We start from the raw sequence: 18,163 nt of genomic DNA on the forward strand, positions 1-18,163 counted from the left end.
TTCACCAATATAATGTTCCAATAATTACGGCTTTTATTTTTTTCCGAACGTTTCAAATGTAATAAAATGTCTTATTTGGGTTCTAAAATGTTTCTATGTCCTCGATAACACCGGGGCAAGTTATTATATAAATCCCTTATATTTTGATTGGCAACACTAAATTGGTCCTAGTGTGTGAATGTGAGTGTGAATGTTGTCTGTCTATCTGTGTTGGCCCTGCGATGAGGTGGCGACTTGTCCAGGGTGTACCCCGCCTTCCGCCCGATTGTAGCTGAGATAGGCGCCAGTGCCCCCCGCGACCCCGAAAGGGAATAAGCGGTAGAAAATGGATGGATGGATGGATATTTTAACCTCATTCTATTAATACTATAACATTTTCCCCAAAATAATTTTCCATATGTTTTCAAAAATTGCAATTTTATTAAAACGTTTTCTTCTGACCTTTAAATATTTCTTTATCCTGATAAACACCAGGATAAATTTAATATATTCATGAATGCAGGGGTTCCCTGCGGGTACTCCAGCTTCCTCCCACCTCCAAAGACATGCACCTGGGGATAGATTGATTGGCAACACTTGGGGCGGCATAGCTCGGTTGTTAGAGTAGCTGTGCCAGCAACTTGAGGGTTCCAGGTTCGATTCCTCCTTCCGCCATCCTAGTCACTGCCGTTGTGTCCTTGGGCAAAACACTTTACCCACCTGATTCCAGTGCCACCCACACTGGTTTAAATGTAACTTGGTTATTGGGTTTCACTATGTAAAAGCGCTTTGAGTCACTAGAGAAAAGCACTATATAAATATAATTCACTTCACTTCACAACACTGCATTGGCCCTAGTGTGTGAATGTGAGTGTGAATGTTGTCCATCTGTGTTGGCCCTGCCATAAGGTGGCAAATTGTCCAGGGTGTACCCCGCCTGCCGCCCAGCTGTAGCTTAGAGCAGTGGTCCCCAACCACCGGTACCGGGCCGCAGAATATTTTTTTTATTATTATTTGTATTTTTATTTATTTTTTATTAAATCAACATAAAAAACACAATATACACTTACAATTAGTGCAGCAACCCAAAAAACCTTCCTTTTTCATGAAAAAAAAAAGAATCCCCCCCCCGCCAGGCCGCGGGACAAATTATCAAGCGTTGACCAGTCTGCAGCTACAAAAAGGTCGGGACCCCCCCCGCGAACCCAAAAGGGATAAGCTGTAAAAAATGGGTGGATGGATTGCATTACATTTTGATTTCATTGTTGTAATAACTTTTCCCTCAATGTTATTTTATTTTTTAATGCCAGTTTTACTTCATAAATTTACAAATTTAATCAAACATCCTCTTTGGCTTTTAAAATCTTTTTTTTTATCATGATAAATACCCGACTTTATTATTTATTAAAAAATTTTCGGTCCAATATTATGACTTAATTCTCCTAGTATTTTGACACTATTTTGGTAGAATTACAGCTTTTTTCCATGTCAGCTGTTTGTTTTAGTTCTCTTAACTAATTGTATTTTTAAAATGCTTAAGTAAGGATAAAAGTGCTGCTAATTGTATTTTTTAAATGTGTAAGTCAAGATAAATATGCTGCTAATTCCGACTTTTCCTTCTTTTTTTAGTCAAAAACCAGAAGAACCCACCACCCTCAAGGACTGGGATTCCTCCAGCGTTTCCTCTGCCTCGTCTTCCCTTCTGCCCCACACAGACAGACAGATTGTCACTCTTGTTGAAGAGGAAGACGACGAAGAGCACCACCAGTCAACCGTCACCCTGATGGAAGAGGAGGGCGACGAGGAAGAGGAGAAGAAAGCTGAGGAGGCAGCAGACAGGCACCAGTGGGAGAGCCAGCTGTACTGTCCTGGCCTGCCCCTGTCCTCGCTCTCCTTGTCCTGCATGGCCACGCTGCCCGAGCTGCTCCACCGCTGGTGCTCCGCCGTGCTCGCCAAGGAGCGACTTCGAAGACTTCGCGCGCAGACACGCCCCCGTGTAAAAGGCCCCGCCCTCACACAGTCAACTATTCAGGTACCCGACCCTGCTTCCACACCCTTACCGGAGGCCCTTCCCCTCACTGAAACGTCCCCAGAGATGGAGGCGCCTCTCAAAAGCCAAAGCGAGGTCTCCCCCACGCCGCACGTCGACTCCCACACTCCGCAGCTGGACTTCCTTTTGGAGCCGAGCAGAACCTCCACCCTTCATCCTCACAGCCTCTCAGACCCCCACAGTTCCCTGACGCGACCCACCCCCACACACGAGTACGTGCTGCTGCCTCCCATTAAAGACGCCGCCCTGAATCCTGCCCCCACTCCCCCACTCCAGGTTGCCGCTGTCCCAGAGACCAAGTTGAGCAGCGTCGCCACCACCTTCATCACGAGCCTGACCCAACAACTTCTAACCCAGGAGACCTCTTCTCCAGATGCTGCGCTCCTCGCTGCTAAGGAGCAACCTGTGCAAGCTCTCCCCACCGCCTCGAAGCCTGAGGACCTTGTGTCTCCTCCCACGGAGCAACCGGCCGCCCCCCCACTCACGGACTCAGATGCAATCAAGTCGGGGGAGGAGAGCAGGGACCCACATAAATTTGCTTCTCTAGAAGAGCAGGCAGACCCGCTCCCTCAAGGCGGGGAACCCCAGGACACGGGGGATGAGGACCTGTTGCACACTAACGGGAATGTGCACCGCACCGCCACCGATTTCTACGCAGAGATGCAGAACGGAGGTGATTACAGCGGCGGGGCCGCGAATGGAGCAACGGTACACGGCTCCAGCCAGAAGGAGAGCGTCTTTATGAGGCTCAACAACAGGATCAAAGCCCTGGAGATGAACATGAGTCTTTCTAGCAGATATCTGGAGGAGCTCAGCCAGAGGTAGGACCACCTGGCAAAAACCTTTTTATTATTGTTGGTAACCAGGCGCGTTGAAGTGGGAATGATGTAACAGGGGGGGGCATAGCTCGGTTGGTAGAGTGGCCGTGCCAGCAACTTGAGGGTTGCAGGTTCGATCCCCGCTTGTGCCATCCTCGTTACTGCCGTTGTGTCCTTGGGCAAGACACTTTACCCACCTGCTCCCAGTGCCACCCACACTGGTTTAAATGTAACTTAGATATTGGGAGTCACTATGTAAAGCGCTTTGAGTCACTTGAGAAAAGCGCTATATAAATATAATTCACTTCACTTCACACAAAGGGGCCCTCTAGCTTTTTTTACGTTTGAAGATTTTTTTTCTGTCATTTAAATAAGTCAGTTTATTAAAAAAAGTAATAAATGTGGCCATCAATGTTCAATAATGTTGCTTGAATCAAATTAGTACTATTTTTTTCCCGTTTGATCTGCATGTGGCAGCATAGGAGAAAGTTAGGGAAATTTCACTTTTGCATCTCAATGCACATAACTGTGGTGTCTTCAAGGACCCTGGATTCAAGTTAGAAACACAGGCGCCACTGGTATTTAAAGACTTACTAATAATATAATCATCATAATTGTGATTCGTACTACCCACAGATAATCCTGTATTTATCGGCTAATCTCTCTGAAGTAAAAACAAATTTGACATTTTTAAAGTTAAAGTTCCAAGGATTGTCACACACACACTGGGGGTGGTAAAATATGTCCTCTGCATTTCATCCATTTCCATGTGAAGTGAGGGGAGGAATCATTTGGTGATTTGACCCCCAATTCCAACCCTTGATGCTGAGTGCCAAGCAGGGAGGCAGTGGGTCCCGTTTTTTTGTAGTCTTTGTCCCGACACACACACACACAATGGTTGTTTAAGACCCCCTGCCCCCCTTTCGTCTGCCGGCACAACGCGACCTAGTACTCATGCGTGGATAATGCGCACGTCGTAGTCAACGTTCCCTCTAAGGTGCACACCTGTGCAATTGCGCATTTCTCACACGCCCTCTGCGTACAGCAAATCCCATCTGAACTACAAACATAATAAACCGATAATTTGTTGTGTAGGATTTTGCAATGCAACAGTGAGTAACGGGTGATGGCAAGCGGCCACAACAGGGAAAACAATATTCGTCAACACTGTTAAATTAAGTCTGTAGAGACGCTTTAAAGGGGAACATTATCACAATTTCAAACGGGTTAAAAACAATAAAAATCAGTTCCCAGTGGCTTGTTGTATTTTTTGAAGTTTTTTTCAAAATGTTACCGGTCCCTGAATATCCCTAAAAACAGCTTTTAAAGTGCTTGATTTTCGCTATTTGCGATGCGACCATCCATTTTCCTGTGACGTCATACAGTGCTGCAAATGTAAACAAAAAAATGGCAGATACCACAGCAAGATATAGCAACATTAGCTCGGATTAAGACTCGGATTTCAGCGATTTAAGCGATTCAACAGATTACGCATGTATTGAAACGGATGGTTGGAGTATGAAAGTATTGAAGAAGAAACTGAAGTTATTAAGCAAATAGCTATTGACGCTATTCATAGCCATAGCATGGCCGAATAACTGCGTTAGCATCGCCGGTTAAATGTGTGGACCAAACGACCAGGACTTTGGCATCTCTTGACACTGGAGCAACTTAAATCAGTCGATTGGTAAGTGTTTTTTTCGCATTAAATGTGGGTGGAAGGAAACGCAATATAGTTGCAAATGCATCTGCAGGTTATCCACACATCTCTGTACCATGTCTGCTTTAGCACCGCCGGTGAATAGCATGTTAGCATCGATTAGCATAGCATGTTAGCATCGATTAGCTGGCAGTCACGCCGCAACCAAATATGTCTGATTAGCACATAAGTCAACAACAACAAAACTCACCTTAGTGATTTCTTTGAATATATCGTTGCAAATGCATCTGCAGGTTATCCATACATCTCTGTGTCATGTCTGTCATCGTCGGTAAATAGCATGTTAGCATTGATTAGCGTAGCATGTTAGCATGGATTAGCTGGCAGTCACGCCGCAACCAAATATGTCTGACTAGCACATAAGTCAACAACAACAAAACTCACCTTTTGTGATTTCTTTGAATTTATCGTTGCAAATGCATCTGCAGGTTATCCATACATCTCTGTGCCATGTCTGTCATCGCCGGTAAAATGTGGAGTCACTTTGGCACATTCGGGCCAGTGGTGCAACTTGAATCCCTCCCTGTTAGTGTTGTTACACCCTCCGAAAACACACCGGCGAGGCATGATGTCTCCAAGGTTCCAAAAAATAGTCAAAAAAACGGAAAATAACAGAGCTGAGACCCGGTGTTTGTAATGTGTTGAAAATGAAAATGGCGGCTGTATTACCTCGTTGACGTCACGTTCTGACGTCATCCCCTCCAGAGCGATAAACAGAAAGGCTTTTAATTCGCCAAAATTCACCCATTTAGAGTTCGGAAATCGGTTAAAAAAATATATGGTCTTTTTTCTGTACCATCAAGGTATATATTGACGCTTACATAGGTCTGGTGATAATGTTCCCCTTTAAAGAGGGCAGGATTTCCATCCACTACACAAAACTGTTTGTTTGCCGTAACCACAACATAAACATAGTAAAAAAAAACTTCTATCTCGAAAAATTGGTCATTGTCTGCCGTACAAACCAGCCTTAATTCAACTCTTTGTCATCTGTCATATTGACAGCAGCCGTTCTCTCTCTCTTACTTGCTCCAACGCACGCAGTCAAGGCACTTCGCCAGTGAGGCCACACAAAAAGTCGGAATACTCCCGTCCAAAGGCAAAACCTAGTAACTCACTTCTAGCTGATTTTGAGAAAACCCAATCTATCTTGATGCTGTCTTACAAAGATCTACAAAGTCATCAAACGTATAGATCAGGGGTGTCAAACTCAAATACAGAGTGGGCCAAAATTTAAAACTGAACAAAGCCGCGGGCCAAGGTTGAACAAAGTAACCTTTTAATAGGGACCCAAACAAGTTTTGCATTGAACATTGAACAAGCAAGATTTATATACAGTAACTTTATAATGACATACAAAATCGAATTTCAAATAATAATAATTACAAAATATCAAGTGGCATATCAAATACAATTTAAATACAAATTTAATGCCTCTTTTCTATTTGCAGCCTTCTGAGGTAAATATCAAAATATATTGTAGAGTCCCGAAATAGTTAGTGCTGCAAGGTGTTCTGGGTATTTGTTCTGTTGTGTTTATGTTATGTTACAGTACAGATGTTCTCCCGAAATGTGTTTGTCATTCTTGTTTGGTGTGAGTTCACAGTGTGGCGTATATTTGTAACAGTGTTAAAGTTGTTTATATGGCCACCCTCAGTGTGACCTGTATGGCCGTTGACCAAGTATGCTTGCATTCACTTATGTGTGTGTAATAGCCGCAAAAATTATGCGAGTGGGCCCGCACGCTGTTTGTATGGAGGAAATGCGGACGTGACGACAGGTTGTGGAGAATGCTAAAGGCAGTGCCTTTAAGGCACGTCCTCAATATTGTTGTCCGGGTGGAAATCGGGAGAATGCTTGCCCCGGGAGATTTTCGGGAGGGGCACTGATGTTTGGGAAGATTGGCAAATTTGAGAAATTGCGATGTTACAGCGGCACCGCTGCTGTGTAATAACAGCGGGCCAGCTGTAATGTTATTTTGATATTGCCTCAAGGGCCAAATTAAATTAAACGGCGGGCCAGAGTTTGACACCCATGGTATAGATGTTTTCTTGAGCTTTCATTTCTCTTGCCGGTTGAGCCATGGATTGAACCTGCTCTCATGAACGTGTGCCCTTTCTCCAGATATTTTATCACAATCTCGGGTGGGCCCCATTCTGCGTTTGCACATTGGGCAAGAGCCGTGTACAGCGTCCAGTTTTTATTTTGACCTCCACAGTTATCTGCCCAAAAGAGTACGCAAGGGGAAAAAATCAAGAACAATACATTTAAGGAAGGTGCTTGCCAAATATCCCCTCGTGACATAATATCACATAATCAGGTTGACCGTCGGCCCCCATTCGTGCAAATGTCTCATTAAAGACAATAAGGCGACTGACAAAGAAGCTCCGATTGGTCCCTCGAGATACTAGGTTTTTCTGTTGTATCTACGCGGTTATGTGGTAGTTGCTAGGTCCTGCCATGCGCGTAACAGCTTACTTACGGAACAAATTACAATATCGCTTACACTAATGTAAAGCATGTCACCTAGGAACTCCAAAATTATTATCAGCTCAGTTTTGACCAAAGTTGAGTTACTGGGTTTTGCCTTTGGGCAGGAGAATACTCCAACACCACACAAAGTGACAATTCCAGGTCGTTACACTATGACTCCCCAAACAGATGTGCTTCTTCTACTTTCATTTATTAAGAATGTTAATTTGTTTTATGAATATTAATCATGGAACACTGTCACCAGACTAGGGAAATGTTAACAAAAAGATATATTAAGCCGAACTAAATGTGATCTCTGAAAGGGGTACAAATTATTTCCAAAGCTGGACCCCCACCTGGACCTCAAATACTATACCACACAGCTCATGAAAAACAAGATTGTATTTGTTATATTTATTTAAGTGGGCCTAATCACTTATATTAGAAAAAATGTCATGGAAATTAACTGCTGTCATTTGATTATTAAAACAAAACATTTAACTTGTTATTAAGTCAGCTTTGGGATTCGTGTGCTGCTTGTGTGACCAAAGTGTGCACGTCTGATGTTGCTCACATGAATGCTCAGGGAGTTTTTGCGTTTGCTGACACACATGAACAATTAGAGGGAACATTGGTCATATTTATCTCCAGTGTGGCTTTGTGTGCAAGTTCTTAAATTTAACTTGTCTGAACAATATCCAGTGTTGTGGTATTTCAATTAACTGGAATCCAGTGTGCTGTGGATCCCTATTGTAGAGAATCACTCCTGAGCCATCATAAATTAACCAAATCTTTAATAGACACATGAAAGTAAACAATGTGATAAAGAACATTTTTCAACAATCAATCTAGGGATCTCGATATCTGGTCAGGACATTCCTGACTCTTTTGCCTTCACCTTCATTGTCCATTCGGGTCGCATTTTTTGTAGTCTTTGGTGTGACTCGACCGGGGTTTGAAACTTCCAGTCTCAGGGTGGACACTCTAACCCAGGGGTCGGGAACCTTTTTGGCATACAAGCCAAATATTTTAAAAAGTATTTCCGTGAGATGCATATAATATTTTTTCTAAGACTGAATACAACTAAATGCGTGCATTTTTAAGTAAGACCAACATTTTTAGATAAGAACAAGTCTCTTATTCTTTTTAATAACATTGTTATTCTGAAGCTAACCGACAATAAATAAAATACTTCTTACCATTAACGTGACTTCTTGAACAGGTGCGGTAGAAACCGGGTGGATGGATTAAAATGTATGAGAATGTTTTGTATTTTGAACGTTATTTTTGACACTGTGACTACCAGCAGAATTATTCATTACTTACCGTGTTAAGCAATGTCCGCTAAGATTTATCTGAGAGCCAGATGCAGTCATCAAAAGAGCCACAGGTTCCCTACCCCTGCCCTAACCACAAGGCTATTGAGCTGGTAATCACCTAAGTGAATGACCGGTTCTGTGCTTATTTACATTTATTTTCTGGCCTTTTTAAATTAAATTTTTTGGCAAAATAAACTAAAAAGTATAGATATATATATATATATATATACAGGGGTTGGTCTATGTCAGGGGTCGGCAACCCGCGGCTCTGGAGCCGCATGCGGCTCTTGGATCACTCTGATGTGGCTCAGATGCATACTTGCCGACCCCCCCATTTTTCCGGGAGTTTTCCGGATTTCAGTGCCTCTCCCAGAAATCTCCCCAGGATAACATTCTCAGATTTTCACCCGGACAACCATATTGAGGGCGTGCCGTGCCATCATGTCCTCTCGACCATGTCATCGCGTCCCCTTTAATACTATGCTATCTGAGTGCCGGCCCGCCACATCCAGTGTGCGGCTGCTGACTCAACGTGCAAGCGACTGCAAGGCATACTTGTTCAACAGCCATACAGGTTACACTGAGAATTGTGATATAAACAACTTTAACACTCTTACTAATATGCGCCACACTGTGAACCCACACCGAACAAGAATGATAAACACATTTCGGGAGAACATCCGCACTGTAACACAACATAAACACAACAGAACAAAAACCCAGAATCCCATGCATCCCTAACTCTTCTGAGATACATTATACACCCCCGCTACCCACCGTGGTCGGGGGGCGGGGTTTGGTGCTAGTGGGGGTGTATAATGTAGCCCGAAATAGTTTGGGATACATGGGATTCTGGGTATTTGTTCTGTTTTGTTTATGTTGTGTTACAGTGCGGATGTTCTCCCGAAATGTGTTTGTGATTCTTGTTTGGTGTAGGTTCACAGTGTGGCGCATATTAGTAAGAGTGCTAAAGTTGTTTATATCACCACCCTCAGTGTAACCTGTATGGCTGTTGAGCAAGTATGCCTTGCAGTCGCTATGTGTGTTTGCAGCAGCCTCATACAACATGTAAATGGGCTGGTAAGCTGTTTGTTACGGTTGCAGAGGGCGCTAAACGCATTGTCGTCATAGCACGCCCTTATTATTGTTTGGGTGAAAACCATAAGACAGTCGAGAGAATGGTTGCTCTGAAACTCTGTAGTCTTGGAAAAATTGAGATGGTTAGCAAATGTGATGTTGTCAAGCGGCATTCAAATAAAACTTGCGGGTTGCACTAATGTTAAATTTTCATATTAAGTTGCGGGCCGCGTGTCTGAGACCTCTGGTTAATACATAGATAGATAGATAGATAGATAGATAGATAGTACTTTATTGATTCCTTCAGGAGAGTTCCTTCAGGAAAATTAAAATTCCAGCAGCAGTGTACAGAGTTGAGATCAATTTAAATAAAAGTAAAAAGTAAATAATGGGGGTTTAAATGGAAACAAAATAGAGAAATATTACAATAAGAATAAAAATTAAAAATAAATACATCGCACAAAGCAAAAAAAAAACTTTGTACGCTGTGTTATTTCATTTTAAATTTCAAACGAGTCTTGTGGCTCCATAGTGTTATTTTGGGAAACGGGTCAAAATGGCTCTTTGAGTGGTAAAGGTTGCTGACCCCTGGTCTATGTGTTCTAGAATTGTTATTTTCCTTTATTTAACCAGGTAAAGACTCATTGAGATTAAAAACTATTTTTTAAGAGCGACCTGACAAAGAGGGCAGCACAAACAAAGTTACAGAAATAACAACACAATACAACAGAACAACAGCAGTCATACCACAACAGGTCAAAAATAATTTAAAACGATTAAGAAAAAACCTAATTATGTTTCGTACATGTGTTTTTAAAATGCTGGTTTCAATCTTATTCAAGCAGTAATTAGTTTTTTGTGTGTGAGTTTATAGGGCAGTGACGTTTAGGTAGTCTTGTGCATGGTGGCCCAGAATGTGTTGCTACGGCCCTGTTGGTAACTAACAGTATGTGACCCCTGTGTTGTTTAGATACCGTAAACAAATGGAAGAGATGCAGAGGGCGTTCAATAAGACCATCATCAAGCTGCAGAACACATCTCGCATTGCTGAGGAGCAGGTTTGTGGTCAAGAAGTCCCAATGTGGTTTGTTCCATCATCTGATGTTGCTTTTCGACATCTTTGCTTCATTGTCAGGACCAGAAGCAGCAGGACTCCATCCAGGTTCTTCAAAGTCAGCTGGAAAATGTCACTAAACTGATGCTCAATCTCACCGTTACCATCAACCAGCTTCAGAAAGAGGTGACGATGTTATTTGACTTCATACTGTGTGTACGATTTTTACTACTGTTTTAATTACAGATCGACCAATACAGTTTTTTCCATATAAGGAGGCTCATAGCTGATATTTAGTGCCGTTATTGATTTGCAGTAAATAGTATACTTCAGTAAATAGCTAGACCAGGGGTAGGGAACCTGTGGCTCTTATGATGACTGCATCTGGCTCTCTGATAAATCTGAGCTGACGTTGCTTAACACGATAAGTAATGAATAATTCCACTTGTAATCACAGTGTTAAAAATAATGTTCAAAATATAAAACATTCTCATGTATTTTTAATCCATCCATCCGTTTTCCACCGCACCTGTTCAAGAAGTTGCGTTAATGGTAAGAAGTTATTTATTTATTATTGGTTAGTGTAGGGCTTTCCCTCCTAGGGGTTTTTCAGACCCCCAAGCACCGACATGAGAGCCTGTTTCAGGGTTACAGTATTGTTTTATTTTTCAATAAGTTTTCAGCAATAGTATTTCCAGCTCCAACCCAGTCTCTCCTCCTGGCTGCTGCTTATAACAGAGCGACAGGTGATTAGATAACAAGGCCCAGGTGGGCCTTCTACGCACCTGTCGCTGCAGGCCCGCAGGCCATGCCCCCTCCACAGTTAGCTTCAGAATAACAATGTTATTACAAAAAATAAGAGACCTATTATACTCTAGAAATGTTGGTCTTACTTAAAAATGCACGTGTTTAGTTGTGTTCAGTGTTAAAAAAAATATTATATGGCTCTTACGGAAATATATTTTAAAATATTTGGCTTTTTGGCTCTCTCAGCCAAAAAAGTTTCCGACCCCTGAGCTAGGCAATGCTTTAAGTTGTTTTTATTAAACATTATTTTTGAGGAAACGTTGGCCTGTTTTACAAACAGCGTGCCGGTCCAGTCACATAATATATGCGGCTTATACACTCACACAAGTGAATGCCATGCATACTTTAACAGCCATACAGGTCACACTGAGGGTGGCCGTATAAACAACTTTAACACTGTTACAAATATGCGCCACACTGTGAACCCACACCAAACAAGAATGACACATTTCGGGAGAGCATCCGCACCGTAACACAACATAAACATAACAGAACAAATACCCATAACGCCTTGCAGCACTAACTCTTCCGGGACGCTACAGTATACACCCCCCGCTATCACCAAGCCCCGTCCACCTCAACCCCACCGCCGAAAAGAAGCATTCAATTTTTATTTAAATTTTATTTGATATGCCATTGATATTTTTTAATTATTTTTATTATGTGAAACTCGATTTTGCATGTCACTATAAAGTTATACAAGCCTTGCTTGTTCAATATTGAATGCAAAACTCGTTTGGGTCCCTATTAAAAGGTTAATTTGTTCAACCTCGGCCCGCGGCTTTGTTCGGTTTTAAATTTTGGCCCACTCTGTATTTGAGTTTGAATTAATTAATTTAAAACCTCTTCTCACTCCGGCGTTTACCAAAGGCATGTGGTAAAGGCAAGCATGCGCTAATTATTTTAAAACCTCTTCTCACTCCAGCGTTTACCAAAGACATGTGGTAAATTTAGGCCTGCGCTTTTGAATTTGACTGTGATGTAAGGATACTATCATGAAAAGCACATTTAATAAAAAAAAAGTTATTATGGTCTTACCTTTACTTATAAATGAAGTCCATGCGCAGTTCCTTCTGATCAAAAGCATCGATAACTTGTTTATAGAAGTCTTCCTTATCTTTCTTCTGTTTTAAATGTCTCTCTGTCTGCATGGAGATCTTCATTTATTATCTCCTGCTTCGATAGAAAGTCCAGTTTAGAAAATTGTTTTATTTTACATATGTAATCCTCCATGTTAAAAGTGCAAACGAGGGGAAAAAATAAACGATCGCTGCTCACTCTTCCTGCTTTTTGTCACTTCTTCTGCGGCCGAGTTGTCGCAAGAAGGATCACTAGCGCCCTCTAACACCAGGAGGTAGGGGTCATATAATGACTCATATTTGACACACGCAGCTACGGTATATTAATAAAACATAGCTTCTTACTGTTCTTTTTAGCATATTCAATAGCTTGGACCTTAAATCCTACTGAATAGCTCTTAATCTTCTTCCCTTTATGCGACTTCAAATTATTGAAATCAGCCTCCTCCATTTTGAAAATGATGACAGGTGAAGTGTCACTCGTGACGTGACGAGTTTGACCCGGCGGAAATTCTAGACATATGCTAATTATTTGGCGAAACAAGTTTAACTCGGCGGAAATTCTAGACATGCGCTAATAAAAATTATATTTTGCGAAACGAGTTTGACCCGGCAGAAATTCTAGACCAGGGGTGGGCATTACGTCGATCGCGATCGACTGGTCGATCTCGGAGGGTGTGTCAGTCGATCTCAAGCCAGGCATTAAAAAATAGACATAAAAATGAGCAATCATCAATCATACCAAGACTTCACTTTCGTCAGTTGTTTGACATTCTCGGCACCCGAGGATCTTGTGAGATGACGCTGGCTGCTGCGAGCTCATATTTAAGAAAAAAATCACTAACAGGGCGGACGCAGAGAAACACATTTTATTTCTAGAGACTATGTACCTACTGTCAAAACTCTAAAGACCGACTGCACAGTTCCTGTCTTCACCATAAAAGACCTGTTTCATCCTGCCTGTGCTAACAAAATAAGAGTCTCAGAAAGCTAGTGTGCACAAGCTAGCAAGCTACGGAGTATGATGCCAATGTATTTCTCCCCCGCCCTCAGCGACCGCTTTCTCACTTGCTTGCCCACCCGCACACTCACTGACGTCACTCACCTGCTGCCAGACATTAAAGGGCCACACACATATGCTACTCTCATAACAAAGTGTTTAAAAACGAGTATGCAAGTTGGACAAATGAGATGCCAAATCCAACCACTTTCATGTGGTATTGGACAGAAAGGAGGTCTTTTTTTTCCCCTCCATTTGAAAATGCGGACGTTATCAGCACCACTGTCTAATTCCAATCAATGCAAGTCATCAGAATCAAATACACCAACTTATATTCTTGTCTTCATGAAAGAAAGGAATCTATGTGTGTTAAACATGCTTGTATTATCATTAAACACCATTAACTTGTTAACAAAAATGTCTCTTTCATAAATAAATAAATATAAATTATAAATATGAATGAGGTAGATCTCCTCGACTTGGTCAATTGAAAAGTAGCTCACCTGCAGAAAAAGTGTGAGCGCTCCTGTTCTAGACATATGCTAATTATTTGGCGAAACGAGTTTGGCCCGGCGGAAATTCTAGACATGTGCTAATGAAAATAATATTTTGCGAAACGAGTTTGACCCGGCAGAAATTCTAGACATATGCTAATTATTTGGCGAAACGAGTTTGACCCGGCGGAAATTCTAGACATCCGCTAATGAAAATAATATTTGGCGAAACGAGTTTGACCCGGCGTTAATCCTGAGCCAGCGGTAATTCTAGGCAGGTGCATACTATATACCCGGCGGCTATTCAAGGAAATACGGTAGTACCCTTTGAAAACAGCAAGCTTGATCCCCACACATATTTAATGGGCGGAGCAATACCCTGATGCAGTTGATCCCACCTATGTTGACAACCCTTCCAAGTTGACTGTTTCAAATGATGACCAACAAAATAAACAGGCATTTTTTTCCCTCTGCAGGTATCGGACCGTCAGAGCTACCTGGTGGTCTCACTGGCTCTGTGCGTGTCTCTGGGCCTCCTCATGTGCCTGCAGTGCTGCCGCAGCTCCAGTGCGGCTCCTAAAGACAACACGGCTGCTCTTCCTAAGAGCAACCACTACCCCAGCCCCAAGAGGTGTGTGTCCCCTCCCAGCACTGGTGTGGAAGAACTTACTTCCTTTTATTGTCATTCAAATTTGAACTTTACAGTACGAAATTTTGATGCATTAGCTCATGGTAGTGCGGGATAAAAGAGCAATAAGGTGCAGATGTAAATAAATAGATTACTGTACAGATAATTGTATTGTACTTTTGCAAGTGGGGCGGTATAGCTCGGTTGGTAGAGTGGCCGTGCCAGCAACTTGAGGGTTGCAGGTTCGATCCCCGCTTCCACCATCCTAGTCAATGCCGTTGTGTCCTTGGGCAAGACACTTTACCCACCTACTCCCAGTGCCACCCACACTGGTTCAAATGTAACTTAGATATTGGGTTTCACTATGTAAAGCGCTTTGAGTCACTTGAGGAAAAAGCGCTATATAAATATAATTTCACTTCACTTCATATGCATCCACGTTTATGGATGTTTGTTATATTCTCTTTATATTTTATATTAGGAGTGTGGGGAAAAATTGATCTGAATTTGAATCGCGATTCTCACGTTGTGCGATTCAGAATCGATTCTCATTTTTAGAAAATCTTTTTTTTTTTTATCAATCCGACAAAACGATACACAGCAATACCATAACAATGCAATCCAATTCCAAAACCAAACCTGACCCAGCGACACTCAGAACTGCAATAAACAGAGCAATTGAGAGAAGACACAAACACGACACAGAACAAACCAAAAGTAGTGAAACAAAAATGAATATTATCAACAACAGTATCAATATTAGTTATAATTTCAGCATAGCAGTGATTAAAAATCCCTCATTGACATTATATTAGACATTTATAAAACTTAAAAAAAAAAAAAACCAATAGTGTCACAGTGGCTTACACTTGCATCGCATCTCATAAGCTTGACAACACACTGTGTCACAAAGATAAAATAAGTCATATTTTTGGTTCGTTTAATAGTTAAAGAAAATTTACATTATTGCAATCAGTTGATAAAAAATTGTCCTTTACAATTATAAAAGCTTTTTTTTTTTTTTTTTAAATCTGCTACTCTGCTAGCAAGCAGACTGGGGTAGATCCTGCTGAAATCCTATGTATTGAATGAATACAAAATCGTTTTGAATCGGAAAAATATCGTTTTTGAATCGAGAATCGCGTTGAATAAAAAAAAATTGATTTATAATCGAATCGCGACCCCCCAAGAATCGATATTGAATCGAATTGTGGGACACCCAAAGATTAGCATCCCTATTTTATATATTTCTTGTCATATTTTCAAGTTCATAATAGAGAATAATAAGGGGAGTACAATTTTGGTCTGTAAACACAGGGACTGGCTGAAGAAGAAGTAGAACAAGCACGCGCGTATCGTGACGAAATACGCTTTGTGCTCCATAATGAATGCACTCGTGGAATTTCTTTATTGCAGTCGACTGCAACCACGCCAAAACATAAGCAAACTCAACTTTCCTCAGCCAGGCCTCCTTCTCAGGAAAGTCATGAATTCTGTTACCTTCACACTAATCGGAAATTGCTACGCTCTTCATCACAACACATAACTGCGATGTTGCTATTTCTGCGGGATTATTATTCCCACAGGAATAAAAATCTTGTGTGTTTTATTGCAGTATTGATTGTCCTTTGTTTGTTCTCTGTATATTGGGAGTGACTTAAAAGGAACCTGATAGGCAAAACCAACCTTTATTGCCTGTTGGTACCTCTTTTGTCTATTCAGGATCCACTGAAGTACCAAAAATGTCAAATCAAGCCACGGAAGCGTGGCGGAGATACAGTATATTTAAAAAACAATCTTGCCTTCCTTAGTACTTTGGAATTTGAGACTTAAGTTACTCATCTGCCTTAGTTATCCATATATGGCAGGGGTGTCAAACTCAAATACAGAGTGGGCCAAAATTCTAAACTGAACAAAGCCGAGGGCCAAAGTTGAACAATTTAACCTTTTGATAGGGACCCAAACAAGTTTTGCATTGACTATTGAACAAGCAAGGCTTATATAACTTTATAGTGACATGCAAAATTGAGTTTTGTTGGTAGCGGGGGTGTATATTGTAGTGTCCCGGAAGAGTTAATGCTGCAAGGGGTTCTGGGTATTTGTTCTGTTGTGTTTATGTTGTGTTACGGTGCGGATGTTCCCCCGAAATGTGTTTGTCATTCTTGTTTGGTGTGGGTTCACAGTGTGGTGTAACAGTGTTAAAGTTGTTTATACGGCCACCCTAAGTGTGACCTGTATGGCTGTTGACCAAGTATGCCTTGCATTCACTTGTGTGTGTGTGTGTGTGTGTGTGTGTGTGTGTGTAGAAGACGGATATATATAACGTGACTGGGCCGGCACACTGTTTGTATGGAGGAAAAGCGGACGTGACGACAGGTTGTACAGGATGCTAATAGCAGTACTTTTAAGGCACGCCCCCAATATTGTTGTCCGGGTGGAAATTCGGGAGAATGGTTGCCCCGGGAGATTTTCAGGGTGGGGACTGAAATTCGGGATTCTCCTGGAAAAATCGGGAGGGTTGGCAAGTATGAGAATTAGCGTTGAATGCGGTGATACAGCGGCACCGCCACTGTATAATATCGGAGGGCCAGCTCTAATGTTAATTTATTATTGCCTCAAGGGCCAAATTAAATTACATTGCGGGCCATCTTTGAGTTTGACACCCATGATATATGGTATACATTTATCCAAAGAGCTTTGCACGAATCCTCCATTGTAGTCCGACATTGCTGTAACAAAGTTCCTTCTTTTTTTCCCCATCCTCTTGTTGTGAGGTAGACTCTCGTTCATGCACATATATAAGTATGTGCATTCCTATATTTCATTGTTTTTGTCAGTTTCACAACTGTCAAAAGTTTTACAACACATGTGTCTATATCAGCTATATTAGCCTACTATCAAAATGACTGTGTCGCAAGCTGACGCAAATATTTCGTTGACAGAAATGTTGAAATGTAATATTTATTATACAAATATTTACAACATTGTAAAATATTAGTAGAACAGAGGCTTCTCCGCGGGTGAGATAACGCCTGGAAATTACTGGCTTAGAATAGCAAAAAGTTATAGATGTGTGTGTGTCCAAGTTAAAGGAAATGGCAGGCTGTCTTCTTCTAATGGATTTATTACGATCTTTGCAAGTTGTGCAACGTTGGCTGCGGTATAGCTCGGTTGGTAGAGTGGCTGTGACAGCAACTTGAGGGTTCCAGGTTCGATCGCCGCTTCCACCATCCAAGTCACTGCCTTTGTGTCCTTGGGCAAGACACTTTACCCACCTGCTCCCAGTGCCACCCACACTGGTTTAAATGTGACTTAGTTATTAAGTTTTCACTATGTAAAGTGTTTTGAGTCACTAGAGAAAAGCGCTATATAAATATAATTCACTTCACTTCACACACAAAGTATCAGAAATTCTGCCAATACAACATGATTTTTAATTTTCCTGAGTGAGTCAATAAAGTACTATCTATCTATCCATCTATCTATCTATCTATCTATCTATCTATCTATGAGACATCCAAATATAGATTTAATACACGGAGGACATAAGTAGAGGAAATTAAATTAGCTTGAATTGACCAAAAATGAGGCATAATGATGCAATATGTACATACAGCTAGCCTAAATAGCATGTTAGCATCTATTAGCTTGCAGCCACACAGTGAC

General features: G+C 41.5%; 1 protein-coding gene across 3 annotated transcripts in view; it reads left to right on the forward strand.

The window, feature by feature from the left end:
• The window catches only part of suco (SUN domain containing ossification factor), a 128,071-nt gene that overhangs the window by 102,719 nt on the left and 7,189 nt on the right, over positions 1-18,163 (forward strand). For all 3 annotated transcript variants that reach the window (XM_061888602.1, XM_061888603.1, XM_061888604.1), the window contains 4 exons: positions 1,609-2,850; positions 10,406-10,493; positions 10,571-10,675; positions 14,346-14,500. In XM_061888602.1, the coding sequence (XP_061744586.1) occupies positions 1,609-2,850; positions 10,406-10,493; positions 10,571-10,675; positions 14,346-14,500 (1,590 nt within the window). The remainder of the gene's footprint in view (positions 1-1,608; positions 2,851-10,405; positions 10,494-10,570; positions 10,676-14,345; positions 14,501-18,163) is intronic.

This window comes from Nerophis ophidion, linkage group LG26 (genome assembly GCF_033978795.1).
Source record: "Nerophis ophidion isolate RoL-2023_Sa linkage group LG26, RoL_Noph_v1.0, whole genome shotgun sequence".
Taxonomy (NCBI): domain Eukaryota; kingdom Metazoa; phylum Chordata; class Actinopteri; order Syngnathiformes; family Syngnathidae; genus Nerophis; species Nerophis ophidion.